This window comes from Coregonus clupeaformis, unplaced genomic scaffold (genome assembly GCF_020615455.1).
Source record: "Coregonus clupeaformis isolate EN_2021a unplaced genomic scaffold, ASM2061545v1 scaf2288, whole genome shotgun sequence".
NCBI classification, from domain to species: domain Eukaryota; kingdom Metazoa; phylum Chordata; class Actinopteri; order Salmoniformes; family Salmonidae; genus Coregonus; species Coregonus clupeaformis.
In genome coordinates, this window is record NW_025535742.1 from 23,143 (window position 1) to 36,105 (window position 12,963).

At 45.1% G+C, this 12,963-nt stretch overlaps 2 protein-coding genes across 2 annotated transcripts; both read right to left on the bottom strand.

The window, feature by feature from the left end:
- Positions 1–907: 907 nt before the first annotated feature.
- On the bottom strand, positions 908–1,795 carry LOC123488430 (stromal membrane-associated protein 1-like). Its single transcript, XM_045219340.1, has 2 exons — positions 1,652–1,795; positions 908–1,369 (listed from the first exon to the last, which is right to left on the bottom strand). The coding sequence occupies exons 1-2, from the start codon at positions 1,781–1,783 to the stop codon at positions 1,235–1,237; spliced, it is 267 nt and encodes an 88-aa protein (XP_045075275.1). The 5' UTR covers positions 1,784–1,795; the 3' UTR covers positions 908–1,234.
- Positions 1,796–10,117: 8,322 nt separating this feature from the next.
- LOC121532527 (stromal membrane-associated protein 1-like) lies at positions 10,118–11,845 on the bottom strand. Its single transcript, XM_041838332.2, has 3 exons — positions 11,566–11,845; positions 10,536–10,897; positions 10,118–10,252 (listed from the first exon to the last, which is right to left on the bottom strand). The coding sequence occupies exons 1-3, from the start codon at positions 11,843–11,845 to the stop codon at positions 10,118–10,120; spliced, it is 777 nt and encodes a 258-aa protein (XP_041694266.2).
- Between the last annotated feature and the right edge of the window lie 1,118 nt (positions 11,846–12,963).

The window sequence follows — 12,963 nt, forward strand, 5'->3', positions numbered from 1 at the left end:
CATCCAATTACAATTCAGTATGCTGACACACATAAATATTACACCGCGCTTTTCCTCAACTGGGAATTCGTTTTTTCTACCAACCTCTCCAGTTCAGTTCTTCTTCATTCAGTTATTTTTCAGAAAATTATTCTTAAATGTTTTTTTACCATATTGCACCATCAACAGAATTCTTTCAAATATTTAGCCTGCTTATAGGGAACTCTTGTCTCCCCGTGACAATTTTCCCTCTTATGTAATACTGTAAATGTGGTGTATATAACTTGCCAGCTCTGCAAAGGATGGTTAAAGAATGATACCACCCTGACATTTGCATGTCTGTAGCCTACCCCTGGAAAAAAGAGATACATGGAGTAGACATGTTTTAAATGCAAACTTATTTACCTTCTTAGGTGTTCTGGTAGAATTGACTTTGAATGTTGTTAATGGCAAAATCTAGAACCCAGAAGTCTAGAATCTAGAACACACATCAGACACAGTTTATCATACTTTATTTTGTAGGGGAACCACAGGTACTTTAAAAGAAGGTTATACAGAGCTGTACATAGGAGAGCAGTATTCACAGAAATGATAGCCATGTCTTCTCCCAAAGTTTAAATACTATTCTTTAATTCTCTATAATAATTTTATATAATAATGATACAATAAAAGCTTGTGTAACTGGTCCTGCAGCTTTTTCGATATGTTGTCGATGATGTCATTGTTGTGTTACAGGGCTCATTTTTTTTTTCTCCAAAAAAGGAAAATTAAAAGAGTTATGATTTCTAACACATAACAGGCACAGACTGCCATCCTGCGTATGATGGTGTATGTATGATGACGCCCGAATTCACTCACAAAAAGAGAGACTGAAAGACAGAGGGATAGATAGACAGAAAGAGACAAAGTAGAGAGAGATGTGCCCCATTTGAATACTTCAGAAATGCTTCCTTCCTTGAAGTAATCACTGATCTGATTTGGTTGGGCCGGTCAGAGTAATAAGACCGTCACCTTGCTTTCACCTGTCCAATCACCAATGGATCTGTGCTTACCTGAAGAAAGGATGCATCTCTTCAGTATGCGAACAGAGACAGATAAGCTTGATGTTGGAGAGTGGTCAGTAACAGTTGGAGAACGGGCATCAGTTCATAGTAAGGTTGCTGGGGGGTTGGATGTTGAATTTCGGACCCCCTGGTTGAGACCCCCTCTTCCGCTGCCCTGACCCCCAATCCCTGATCTTTGACCTCCAGGTGGGTCACTTCCAGAGCTGTGTGCTGAGTGTCTGACCGGAGGGTGAAGCGGCCCAGCCTCCCATGGTGGAGGCAGGCTGACCGAAGGCCATGCCCCCCCCGGCACCATTCAGACTCATCCCTGACATCTGCTGGTTCATCTGGGGAAGAAAGAGAGAGACGAGTAGTAAGGTAAAGGTGTCAGGGTCAGGGAAACACAATATTGCCTAATACAAGATCAAACCCCTTACCCCAATGCATCTATATCGATCTCAGAAAATTGGATAGTTATGGAAATATGGTAACATTACCTAATTAAGTTAACTCCCAAAGATACTGATCTTGTATTCTCATTAAACCATCTTATACTTCAAATGCAAAGCTTACTCCTAGGGGAAAACCCCAATATGCCAAAGAACGAGACAACAAAATAACTACCATATCTGTCCCATGTTCCACTGGCCCTGCTGCCCAGGCTGGACGGCATACATCCCCTGCATGCCCTGAGCGGGCACCATACCCGCGGGCATCCCCCCCTGGGGTACCCCCATCATCCTCGGAGCCATGCTAACCATCCCGGCCTCAGGCGCTTGTCCCATGAAACCGTTGGGCATCGTCATGCCAACCATCATGCCTGTGTTGGGTCCCATCATGGCGGCTTCGCTCTGAGCCATCATGGCACCCATGACGGTGGTGGGGGGCATGCCCGTGCCCATGCCAGGAAAGGCCTGGTAGCCAGTGGGGACCTGCTGCTGGGGATGCCTACTTGAAACTGCATCTGGGCGGGGTTCATGTATATACCAGCTGGAGTGGAGAAAGAGAGGAGAAATACTGAGAACAGGGTTGCACAGTTTGTCTTTCTTTCAAAATAAAACGTTCTGTTAACCTTTTATGACGGCTTGCCACAGATAAACTGGAGAGAGTGGGAAAGTGACTGAACAACTTGGTTGGTGACTTGTTTAGAAGTGTTTGGTATTTACACTATATAGCCCAGAGCCAGTTGGGGACCATTTCCAACCTCTGTGTTATTGGTTGGTGTGTGTGTGTGAGTGTGTGTGTGTGTGTGTGTGTGCATGCACTTGTGTTTGCGTGCACATGCCCAAAATGATGCATGACAGGGCGACCATTTTACTGGCATATGCGCCTAAATATTTTGCTGTGCGACCTGGAATATTAATTTAGGAGCACAAGTGCGCCTGGATTTAAAAAAAATTCCCCAGATGATGATTGTTGTAATGAGTACTTCACTGTACCAAAGCCCCTGAGTGCCATGGAGAATACACTGAGCACAGATTCATTACTATAAAGAAAACGGCTTGTTAACCTCATATTTGTCATTGTGCTCCTAAATGTCTTTGTGTGCTCCTACATTTTTCAACTTAGGCGCACATGTGCTCCTTGTTAAAAAGGTCAGTGTAGAGCCCTGCATGAGTGTACAGTATGTGCATGTGTACGCTTGTCTGTATTTCTCCTTACCAGGCGGGGCCTGCTGGTGCTGGGGCATCTGAGGCATACTGGTGTTCCCATACAGGGACAGGATGGAGTCCTTGGAGAGGTGTTTCTTGGCCCCGGTGTCCTCCCTTTAATGCCAACTCCACCACCAGTCTCACTGAACAGGTCCAGGTCTCCTGGGTAGAGCCTGAGGATGGGGTTGCTGCTGGGGGTTGTGTTGGGGTGCTGGCTGGGGTACTGGAGCTAGCCTGGAAGAAGGAAGCAAAAACTGTAAGAACTACGTAAGAAAAGTCGCTAACCATATTCAGTCTCTTAATCTTCAAACTTCTCTCACGCTAACATGCACTGGCCTGCATGCATGGATGGATATACACACATATATATATATATATATATATATACAGTTGAAGTCAGAAGTTTACATACACTTAGGTTGGAGTCATTAAAACTTGTTTTTCAACCACTCCACACATTTCTTCTTAACAAACTATAGTTTTGGTAAATAGGTTAGGACATCTACTTTGTGCATGACACAAGTCATTTTTCCAACAATTGTTTACGGACAGATTATTTCACTTATAATTCACTGTATCACAATTCCAGTGGGTCAGAAGTTTACATACACTAAGTTGACTGTGCCTTTAAACAGCTTGGAAAATTCCAGAAAAGTATGTCATGGCTTTAGAAGCTTCTGATAGGCTAATTGACATAATTTGCGTCAACTGGAGGTATACCTGTGGATGTATTTCAAGGCCTACCTTCAAACTCAGTGCATCTTTGCTTGACATCATGGGAAAATCAAAAGAAAATCAGCCAAGACCTCAGAAAAAAATTGTAGACCTCCACAAGTCTGGTTCATCCTTGGGAGCAATTTCCAAACGCCTGAAAGTACCACGTTCATCTGTACAAACAATAGTATGCAAGTATAAACACCATGGGACCACGCAGCCGTCATACTGCTCAGGAAAGAGACGCGTTCTGTCTCCTAAAGATGAACATACTTTGATGCGAAAAGTGCAAATCAATCCCAGAACAACAGCAAAGGACCTTGTGAAGATGCTGGAGGAAACAGGTACAAAAGTATCTATATCCACAGTAAAACAAGTCCTATATCGACATAACCTGACAGGCCGCTCAGCAAGGAAGATGCCACCGCTCCAAAACCACCATAAAAGCCAGACTACGGTTTGCAACTGCACATGGGGACAAAGATCATACTTTTTAGAGAAATGTCCTCTGGTCTGATGAAACAAAAATAGAACTGTTTGGCCATAATGACCATCGTTATGTTTGGAGGAAAAATGGGGTGGCTTGCAAGCTGAAAAACACCATCCCAACCGTGAAGCACGGGGGTGGCAGCATCATGCTGTGGGGGTGCTTTTGCTGCAGGAGGGACTGGTGCACTTCACAAAATAGATGGCATCATGAGGAAGGAAAATGATGTGGATATTTTGAAGCAATATCTCAAGACATCAGTCAGGAAGTTAAACCTTGGTCGCAAATGAGAACAAAGTCAAGGTATTGGAGTGGCCATCGCAAAGCCCTGACCTCAATCCTACAGAACATGTGGACAGAACTGAAAAAGCGTGTGCGAGCAAGGAGGCCTACAAACCTGACTCAGTTACACCAGCTCCGTCAGGAGGAATGGGCCAAAATTCACCCAACTTATTGTGGGAAGCTTGTGGAAGGCTACCCAAACGTTTGACCCAAGTTAAACAATTTAAAGGCAATGCTACCAAATACTAATTGAGTGTATGTAAACTTCTGACCAACTGGGAATGTGATTAAATAAATAAAAGCTGAAATAAATCACTCTACTATTATTCTGAAATGTCACATTCTTAAAATAAAGTGGTGATCTTAACTGACCTAAAACAGGGAATTTTTAATAGGATTAAATGTCAGGAATTGTGAAAAACTGAGTTTAAATGTATTTGACTAAGATGTAAACTTCCGACTTCAACTGTATATATATTTTTTTCTTCCACTGGTCCTCCATGGGAAACGAACGCACAACCTTGGCGGTGCAAGCGACATGCTCTATCAACTGAGCCATCATTGAGATGTAGACATATAGGTAATATGTTGTGCATGTACAGTGAGGGAAAAAAGTAATTGATCCCCTGCTGATTTTGTACGTTTGCCCACTGACAAAGACATGACAAGTCTATAATTTTAATGGTAGGTTTATTTGAACAGTGAGAGACAGAATAACAACAAAAAAATTCAGAAAAACGCATGTCAAAAATGGTATGAATTGATTTGCATTTCAATGAGGGAAATAAGTATTTGACCCCTCTGCAAAACATGACTTAGTACTTGGTGGCAAAACCCTTGTTGGCAATCACAGAGGTCAGATGTTTCTTGTAGTTGGCCACAAGGTTTGCACACATCTCAGGAGGTATTTTGTCCCACTCCTCTTTGCAGATCTTCTCCAAGTTATTAAGGTTTCGAGGCTGACGTTTGGCAACTCGAACCTTCAGCTCCCTCCACAGATTTTCATGGGATTAAGGTCTGGAGACTGGCTAGGCCACTCCAGGACCTTAATGTGCTTCTTCTTGAGCCACTCCTTTGTTGCCTTGGCTGTGTATTTTGGGTCATTGTCATGCTGGAATACCCATCCACGACCCATTTTCAATGCCCTGGCTGAGGGAAGGAGGTTCTCACTCAAGATTTGACGGTACATGGCCCCGTCCATCGTCCCTTTGATGCAGTGAAGTTGTCCTGTCCCCTTAGCAGAAAAACACCCCCAAAGCATAATGTTTCCCACCTCCATGTTTGACGGTGGGGATGGTGTTCTTGGGGTCATAGGCAGCATTCCTCCTCCTCCAAACACGGCAAGTTGAGTTGATGCCAAAGAGCTTGATTTTGGTCTCATCTGACCACAACACTTTCACCCAGTTCTTCTCTGAATAATTCAGATGTTCATTGGCAAACTTCAGACGGGCCTGTATATGTGCTTTCTTGAGCAGGGGGGACCTTGCGGGCGCTGCAGGATTTCATGGTATAAATCTCCCACAGGAATTCCTAATATGGGAATATCCCCATATCCAACAGCTGATAAAAGCATTATGAGGGGAACCCTCAGAATTGTGCTTGCTACTCCATCTAGAGGCCCTGAGCGAGAATGCATGTTATTCTCCAGAAAATGTGGAGATAACTGATTGCATTAGCGTTGTTACATTGTTACAAACTGTTCACATCTTTGCACATTTCTGAAGGTCACAGTTGCCCTCCTGCTTACGTCTTTGCCTCGGTTGTCTCCCTTCGGAGTTTGAAAGTTAACCAGCGATTGATTGACATGTAGTTGAACTACTAAACCCCTGCCCTTATCAATGACAGTGATACCAATCAAAGACAAAACACAATCAAATGCAACGACAAAAGGTTTATTGAAGATAAAATGGGTGGGGTGTGGGAAGGGGATTGGGGATGAAGAAAAAGTGTGAGAGAAAATAGAAACACCATTGTTGGTGCCTGCATCAGTGATCTCCCTGTATAGTGTTGTGGTGGCAGGTGAGGCGGCTCTCATCCTTGTTGATTTCATCCTCTTTCTTGGAAGCCACTTTAGCCTGAAAAACGAAAGGTATAAAATATAGAAAACCTATTTTACAGACAGCCATTATCACTGGATATTAGCATCAAAATAGTTGATAAATGATTATGTTAAGTACAAAATAGAATTACAGTATGAGTTATTACTTACAGGCTTCTTGTTCTTCCCCCTGAGAGCTCTCCAGAGAGATGAGAATAATCCACACCTCTTCTTCTTCTTGGCAGCAGCAGTTGATGAGATGTCGTTGACATCAGTAGTAGAGGTAGACATTTTCTCAGCAGACTGCTCCAGGCTGGTAGCACTAGCATCAACTTCACGTAAAGCAACATGGCTACTCTTGGTTGAACCCATAGAAATAGTGATGGTAAGTCTACTTCCCTTGGTTGACACATCAGCCACATGGACCTCAGGTTGGTTGGAGGCTCTCAGGGTTGAGTCCTCATCCTGAGACACTAGATTTGTAGCAGACTGGAACCGGTCATTCTCCACGATGGAAACACTGGTGGACAGAACCTGAGATACTAGGCCTGCAGCAGACTGGATCAAGTCATTCTCCACAATGGAAACACTGGTGGACAGAACCTGAGACACTAGGCCTGCAGCAGACTGGATCAGGTCATTCTCCGCAATGGAAACACTGGTGGACAGAACCTGAGACACTAGGCCTGCAGCAGACTGGATCAGGTCATTCTCCACAATGGAAACACTGGTGGACAGAACCTGAGATACTAGGCCTGCAGCAGACTGGATCAGGTCATTCTCCACAATGGAAACACTTGTGGACAGAACCTGAGACACTAGGCCTGCAGCAGACTGGATCAGGTCATTCTCCACAATGGAAACACTGGTGGACAGAACCTGAGATACTAGGCCTGCAGCAGACTGGATCAGATCATTCTCCACAATGGAAACACTGGTGGACAGAACCTGAGACACTAGGCCTGCAGCAGACTGGATTAGGTCATTCTCCATAATGGCAACACTGGTGGACAGAACCTGAGATACTAGGCCTGCAGACGACTGGTTCAGGTTGTCTTCCTTGATGGAAACACTGGTGGACAGAACCTGAGGAGTCTGCTGGAATGTCAGTGGCTCCCACTCATCCAGGAAGAAGCTCTCGACAGAGGGGAAGCTTCTTCCTTTCAGATCTGGGGGAATGTAGGGGTGTACCCAACAGTCCAGAGCAGAGAGCTGTTGATGGCATTCGCATAGTGGTACTTGTCGCCAAGTATCTCTGCAAAGCTCTGACGGATGTTCTGACTCTCTGACTCTGGACCTTCAAGGGTGTTGAGTTGGGTCACCATTGAAATCCACCCTGAAAGAAACGCCATGACAGCACAGGATCAACAAAACAGATTTTTAGCATTATAAGAAAGGGATGGATATTTTCCTTTTCACTCATGGCAAATAATGTGTGTTCCAATAATATCTCCTATTTCCTTAAAGTGTGCACTCCTTCTCTACTTCCCAGACATCTTAAACCGTTGGATTGGTGGAGGCATAGGCTAGTGGGAGTTTCAACCATATTTCTTATACCAGTCATTTCTTTTCAATTCAGTGAAGTGAACAAGTGCGCACTTTGGGAGGAAGGAGAGATAATTGAGACATTGCATATTTTACTTGGTCTAGGTAAAACCATTTACAGCTGTAAATATTCATTTTGCATGGTTACATTGCTTGGTAACTAACAACAAAAGCCTTTACAGCCATCTTATTCTAAGTTTGAAGATATTTCCTTTCCACTAAGAATTAAATCAATTAATATTTTAGTTTTAAGACTGAAATAATTAAATGATTCTTACCTGAGTTAACTGCGTTGTCCTTAATAGAATAATGTCCGTCTTCAGGGAGGATGAATGAAAAGCTTGCCATAATGCTGTATCTCTCGTTGTTTGTCGATCAATAACTGAAGATTTCTTGAGAGTTCTGAACATAACTCTCTGGTTTTGGAGTTCCATACGAAGCGTCGGCATTGTGACCCTCTCTGTCGCATAGAGATGGAATTCTTTATGTCCAGAATGCCATTACGCAGGGTTTCGAATGGAATTCGGTTACACTTTATTTGGATAGTCCCAAGTGGATGGTTTGTAGATGTTCAATAACTGTCAGCATTTCAACTAACTATCCACTAACCCTTAACCCTTAACATTAGCCCTAAACGTAACCCTTACCCTTATTCTAAACTAACCCTAACCTTGGCAAGCAGTTGCTTATCAACAGATCGTTTGTTGAAAGTATGCCCATCTGTAGATTATTTATATAGGACTATCCAAATAAAGTGTGACCAGGAATTCTATCTCTGTTTAATAATACTACATTTATTTTATATAGCACTTTTCATTAAAGAGAATTTCAAATACGCTTTAAAAACAAAACTAATGTAGGATTCTGACATTGGCTGGTTTTGACTTGGGGGATGGTTTCCACAGCTGACGGTGTTGAGGCAGTTCAGAAAGGTAGTAGCAGCGGAGGGAGCGTCGATGGTACAGAGAGGGAGAAGCGTCAGTCGGATAGACGGGCCCGGAGCTCTTAATCGGGCACCTTCGCTGTATTCTCCTCCTCAAGTGGATCATCAACAACCGAAGGTGTAGCACATGAGAGTCACACGCTGGCCAATACCAAAATGTTAAGAATATGTCGTCCTCTGAATATTGTAATTGATTGTAGAATATCGAGTTTATGCACTCAAAAGGGACCATGCTAAAATCATGTCCTGCGCTTTTCCTCAACTGGGAATTCGTTTTTTCTACCAAACTCTCCAGTTCAGTTCTTCTTCATTCAGTTATTTTTCAGAAAATTATTCTTAAATGTTTTTTACCATATTGCACCATCAACAGAATTCTTTCAAATATTTAGCCTACTTACAGGGAGCTCTTGTCTCCACTTGACTATTTTCCCTCTTATGTAATACTGTAAATGTGGTGTATATAACTTGCCAGCTCTGCAAAGGATGGTTAAAGAATGATACCACCCTGACATTTGCATGTCTGTAGCCTACCCCTGGAAAAAAGAGATACATGGAGTAGACATGTTTTAAATGCAAACTTCTTTACCTTCTTAGGTATTCTGGTAGAATTGACTTTGAATGTTGTTAATGGCAAAATCTAGAACCCAGAAGTCTAGAATCTAGAACACACATCAGACACAGTTTATCATACTTTATTTTGTAGGGGAACCACAGGTACTTTAAAATAAGGTTATACAGAGCTGTACATAGGAGAGCAGTATTCACAGAAATGATAGCCATGTCTTCTCCCAAAGTTTAAATACTATTCTTTAATTCTCTATAATATTTTTTTATAATAATGATACAATAAAAGCTTGTGTAACTGGTCCTGCAGCTTTTTCGATATGTTGTCGATGATGTCATTGTTGTGTTACAGGGCTCATTTTTTTTTCTCCAAAAAGGAAAATTAAAAGAGTTATGATTTCTAACACATAACAGGCACAGACTGCCATCCTGCGTATGATGGTGTATGTATGATGACGCCCAATTCACTCACAAAAGAGAGACTGAAAGACAGAGGGATAGATAGACAGAAAGAGACAAAGAGAGGGAGAGATGTGCCCCGTTTGAATACTTCAGAAATGCTTCCTTCCTTTAAGTAATCACTGATCTGATTTGGTTGGGCCGGTCAGAGTAATAAGACCGTCACCTTGCTTTCACCTGTCCAATCACCAATGGATCTGTGCTTACCTGAAGAAAGGATGCATCTCTTCAGTATGCGAACAGAGACAGATAAGCTTGATGTTGGAGAGTGGTCAGTAACATTTGGAGAACGGGCATCAGTTCATAGTAAGGTTGCTGGGGGGGTTGGATGTTGAATTTCGGACCCCCTGGTTGAGACCCCCTCTTCCGCTGCCCTGACCCCCAATCCCTGATCTTTGACCTCCAGGTGGGTCACTTCCAGAGCTGTGTGCTGAGTGTCTGACCGGAGGGTGAAGCGGCCCAGCCTCCCATGGTGGAGGCAGGCTGACCGAAGGCCATGCCCCCTCCGGCACCGTTCAGACTCATCCCTGACATCTGCTGGTTCATCTGGGGAAGAAAGAGAGAGACGAGTAGTAAGGTAAAGGTGTCAGGGTCAGGGAAACAATATATTGCCTAATACAAAATCAAACCCCTTACCCCAATGCATCTATATCGATCTCAGAAAATTGGATAGTTATGGCAATATGGTAACATTACCTAATTAAGTTAACTCCCAAAGATACTGATCTTGTATTCTCATTAAACCATCTTATACTTCAAATGCAAAGCTTACTCCTAGGGGAAAAAAAACAATATGCCAAAGAATGAGACAACAAAATAACTACCATACCTGTCCCATGTTCCACTGGCCCTGCTGCCCAGGCTGGACGGCATACATCCCCTGCATGCCCTGAGCGGGCACCATACCCGCGGGCATCCCCCCCTGGGGTACCCCCATCATCCTCGGAGCCATGCCAACCATCCCGGCCGCAGGCGCTTGTCCCATGAAACCGTTGGGCATCGTCATGCCAACCATCATGCCTGTGTTGGGTCCCATCATGGCGGCTCCGCTCTGAGCCATCATGGCACCCATGACGGTGGTGGGGGGCATGCCCGTGCCCATGCCAGGAAAGGCCTGGTAGCCAGTGGGGACCTGCTGCTGGGGGATGCCTACTGGAAACTGCATCTGGGCGGGGTTCATGTATATACCAGCTGGAGTGGAGAAAGAGAGGAGAAATACTGAGAACAGGGTTGCACAGTTTGTCTTTCTTTCAAAATAAAACGTTCTGTTAACCTTTATGACGGCTTGCCACAGATAAACTGAGAGAGTGGGAAAGTGACTGAACAACTTGGTTGGTGACTTGCTACTTTAGAAGTGTTTGGTATTTACACTATGTAGCCCAGAGCCAGTTGGGGACCATTTCCAACCTCTGTGTTATTGGTTGGTGTGTGTGTGTGAGTGTGTGTGTGTGCATGCACTTGTGTTTGCGTGCACATGCCCAAAATGATGCATGACAGGGCGACCATTTTACTGGCATATGCGCCTAAATATTTTGCTGTGCGACCTGGAATATTAATTTAGGAGCACAAGTGCGCCTGGATTTTAAAAAAAAATTCCCCCAGATGATAATTGTTGTAATGATTACTTCACTGTACCGAAGCCCCTGAGTGCCATGGAGAATACACTGAGCACAGATTCATTACTATAAAGAAAACGGCTTGTTAACCTCATATTTGTCATTGTGCTCCTAAATGTCTTTGTGTGCTCCTACATTTTTTCAACGTAGGCGCACATGTGCTCCTTGTAAAAAAGGTCAGTGTAGAGCCCTGCATGAGTGTACAGTATGTGCATGTGTACGCTTGTCTGTATTTCTCCTTACCAGGCGGGGCCTGCTGGTGCTGGGGCATCTGAGGCATACTGCTGTTCCCATACAGGGACAGGATGGAGTCCTTGGAGAGGTGTTTCTTGGCCCCGGTGTCCTCCCCCTTAATGCCAACTCCACCACCAGTCTCACTGAACAGGTCCAGGTCTCCCTGGGTAGAGCCTGAGGATGGGGTTGCTGCTGGGGGTTGTGTTGGGGTGCTGGCTGGGGTACTGGAGCTAGCCTGGAAGAAGGAAGCAAAAACTGTAAGAACTACGTAAGAAAAGTCGCTAACCATATTCAGTCTCTTGATCTTCAAACTTCTCTCACGCTAACATGTGTCACGGTTTCGGCCGAGGCTGCTCCTCCTCCTTGTTCGGGCAGGCTTCGGCGGTCGTCGTCCCCGGAGTACTAGCTGCCACCGTTCGATGTTTCATGTTTGTTTGGTTTTGTCTGTTCGTACACCTGTCCCTTGTTAGTGTTTGATTTGGTTGCCTATTTAGTTTTCGTGTGTGGGGGCAGGTGTTATGTGGTATTGTTTATTTGTCAAGCTGTTGGTCTGTGATATTTACTCTCAGGATTGTTGTTTGTTCCGAGAGTCCGCACTGTGTGCGCTATCGCCTTTTAACGCACTGTGTGTTTTGTGCGTACTGTCTATTTTGCCTCCCGGTTGGGTTGGCTGTTCGCCTGTTTGCTGCTGTTATTTTGTGACTAAAGTCTGTTGACGAACGCCCGTGTTTCCTGCGCTTGATTCCTCACCGCATCTACACTCAGCTACTGACAGAATACCACATCACACCATGGAGTCAGCAGGAGCACCCGCGCTGACAGAGGTCATGGAGGACCGTCTTCGTGGACAGGAGGACCGGATTAACCAGATCGGGCACGCCTTGGATCGGGTGATGAACACTCTCCACCGATGGGAAAGCAGCGGGGTACCCACGCCCCACATCGGTCAGTCCTCCTGTTCACATTCCGGAACCCAGTGGGATTCGGCTCTCGCTCCCGAGGGCGTACGACGGCTCCGCTGCCGGGTGTCAAGGGTTCCTGCTACAGGTGGAGCTCTACCTCGCCACCGTACACCCGGCGCCCTCGGGACACGAGAGCGTCTCCGCCCTCATCTCCTGTCTCACCGGCAAGGCGTTGGAGTGGGCCAACACCGAATGGAGGAGAATGGACGCCGCTACCATCACTTATGCGGAGTTCTCCCGCCGCTTCCGGGCCGTGTTCGACCATCCACCAGAAGGGAAGGCGGCGGGGGAGCGTCTGTTCTTCCTCCGACAGGGGATGAGGAGCGCACAGGATTTTGCCCTGGAGTTCCGGACTCTAGCGGCAGATGCAGGGTGGAATGAGCGGGCCCTCATAGACCACTTCCGTTGTAGCCTCCGGGAGGACGTCCCAAGAGAGTTGGCGTGC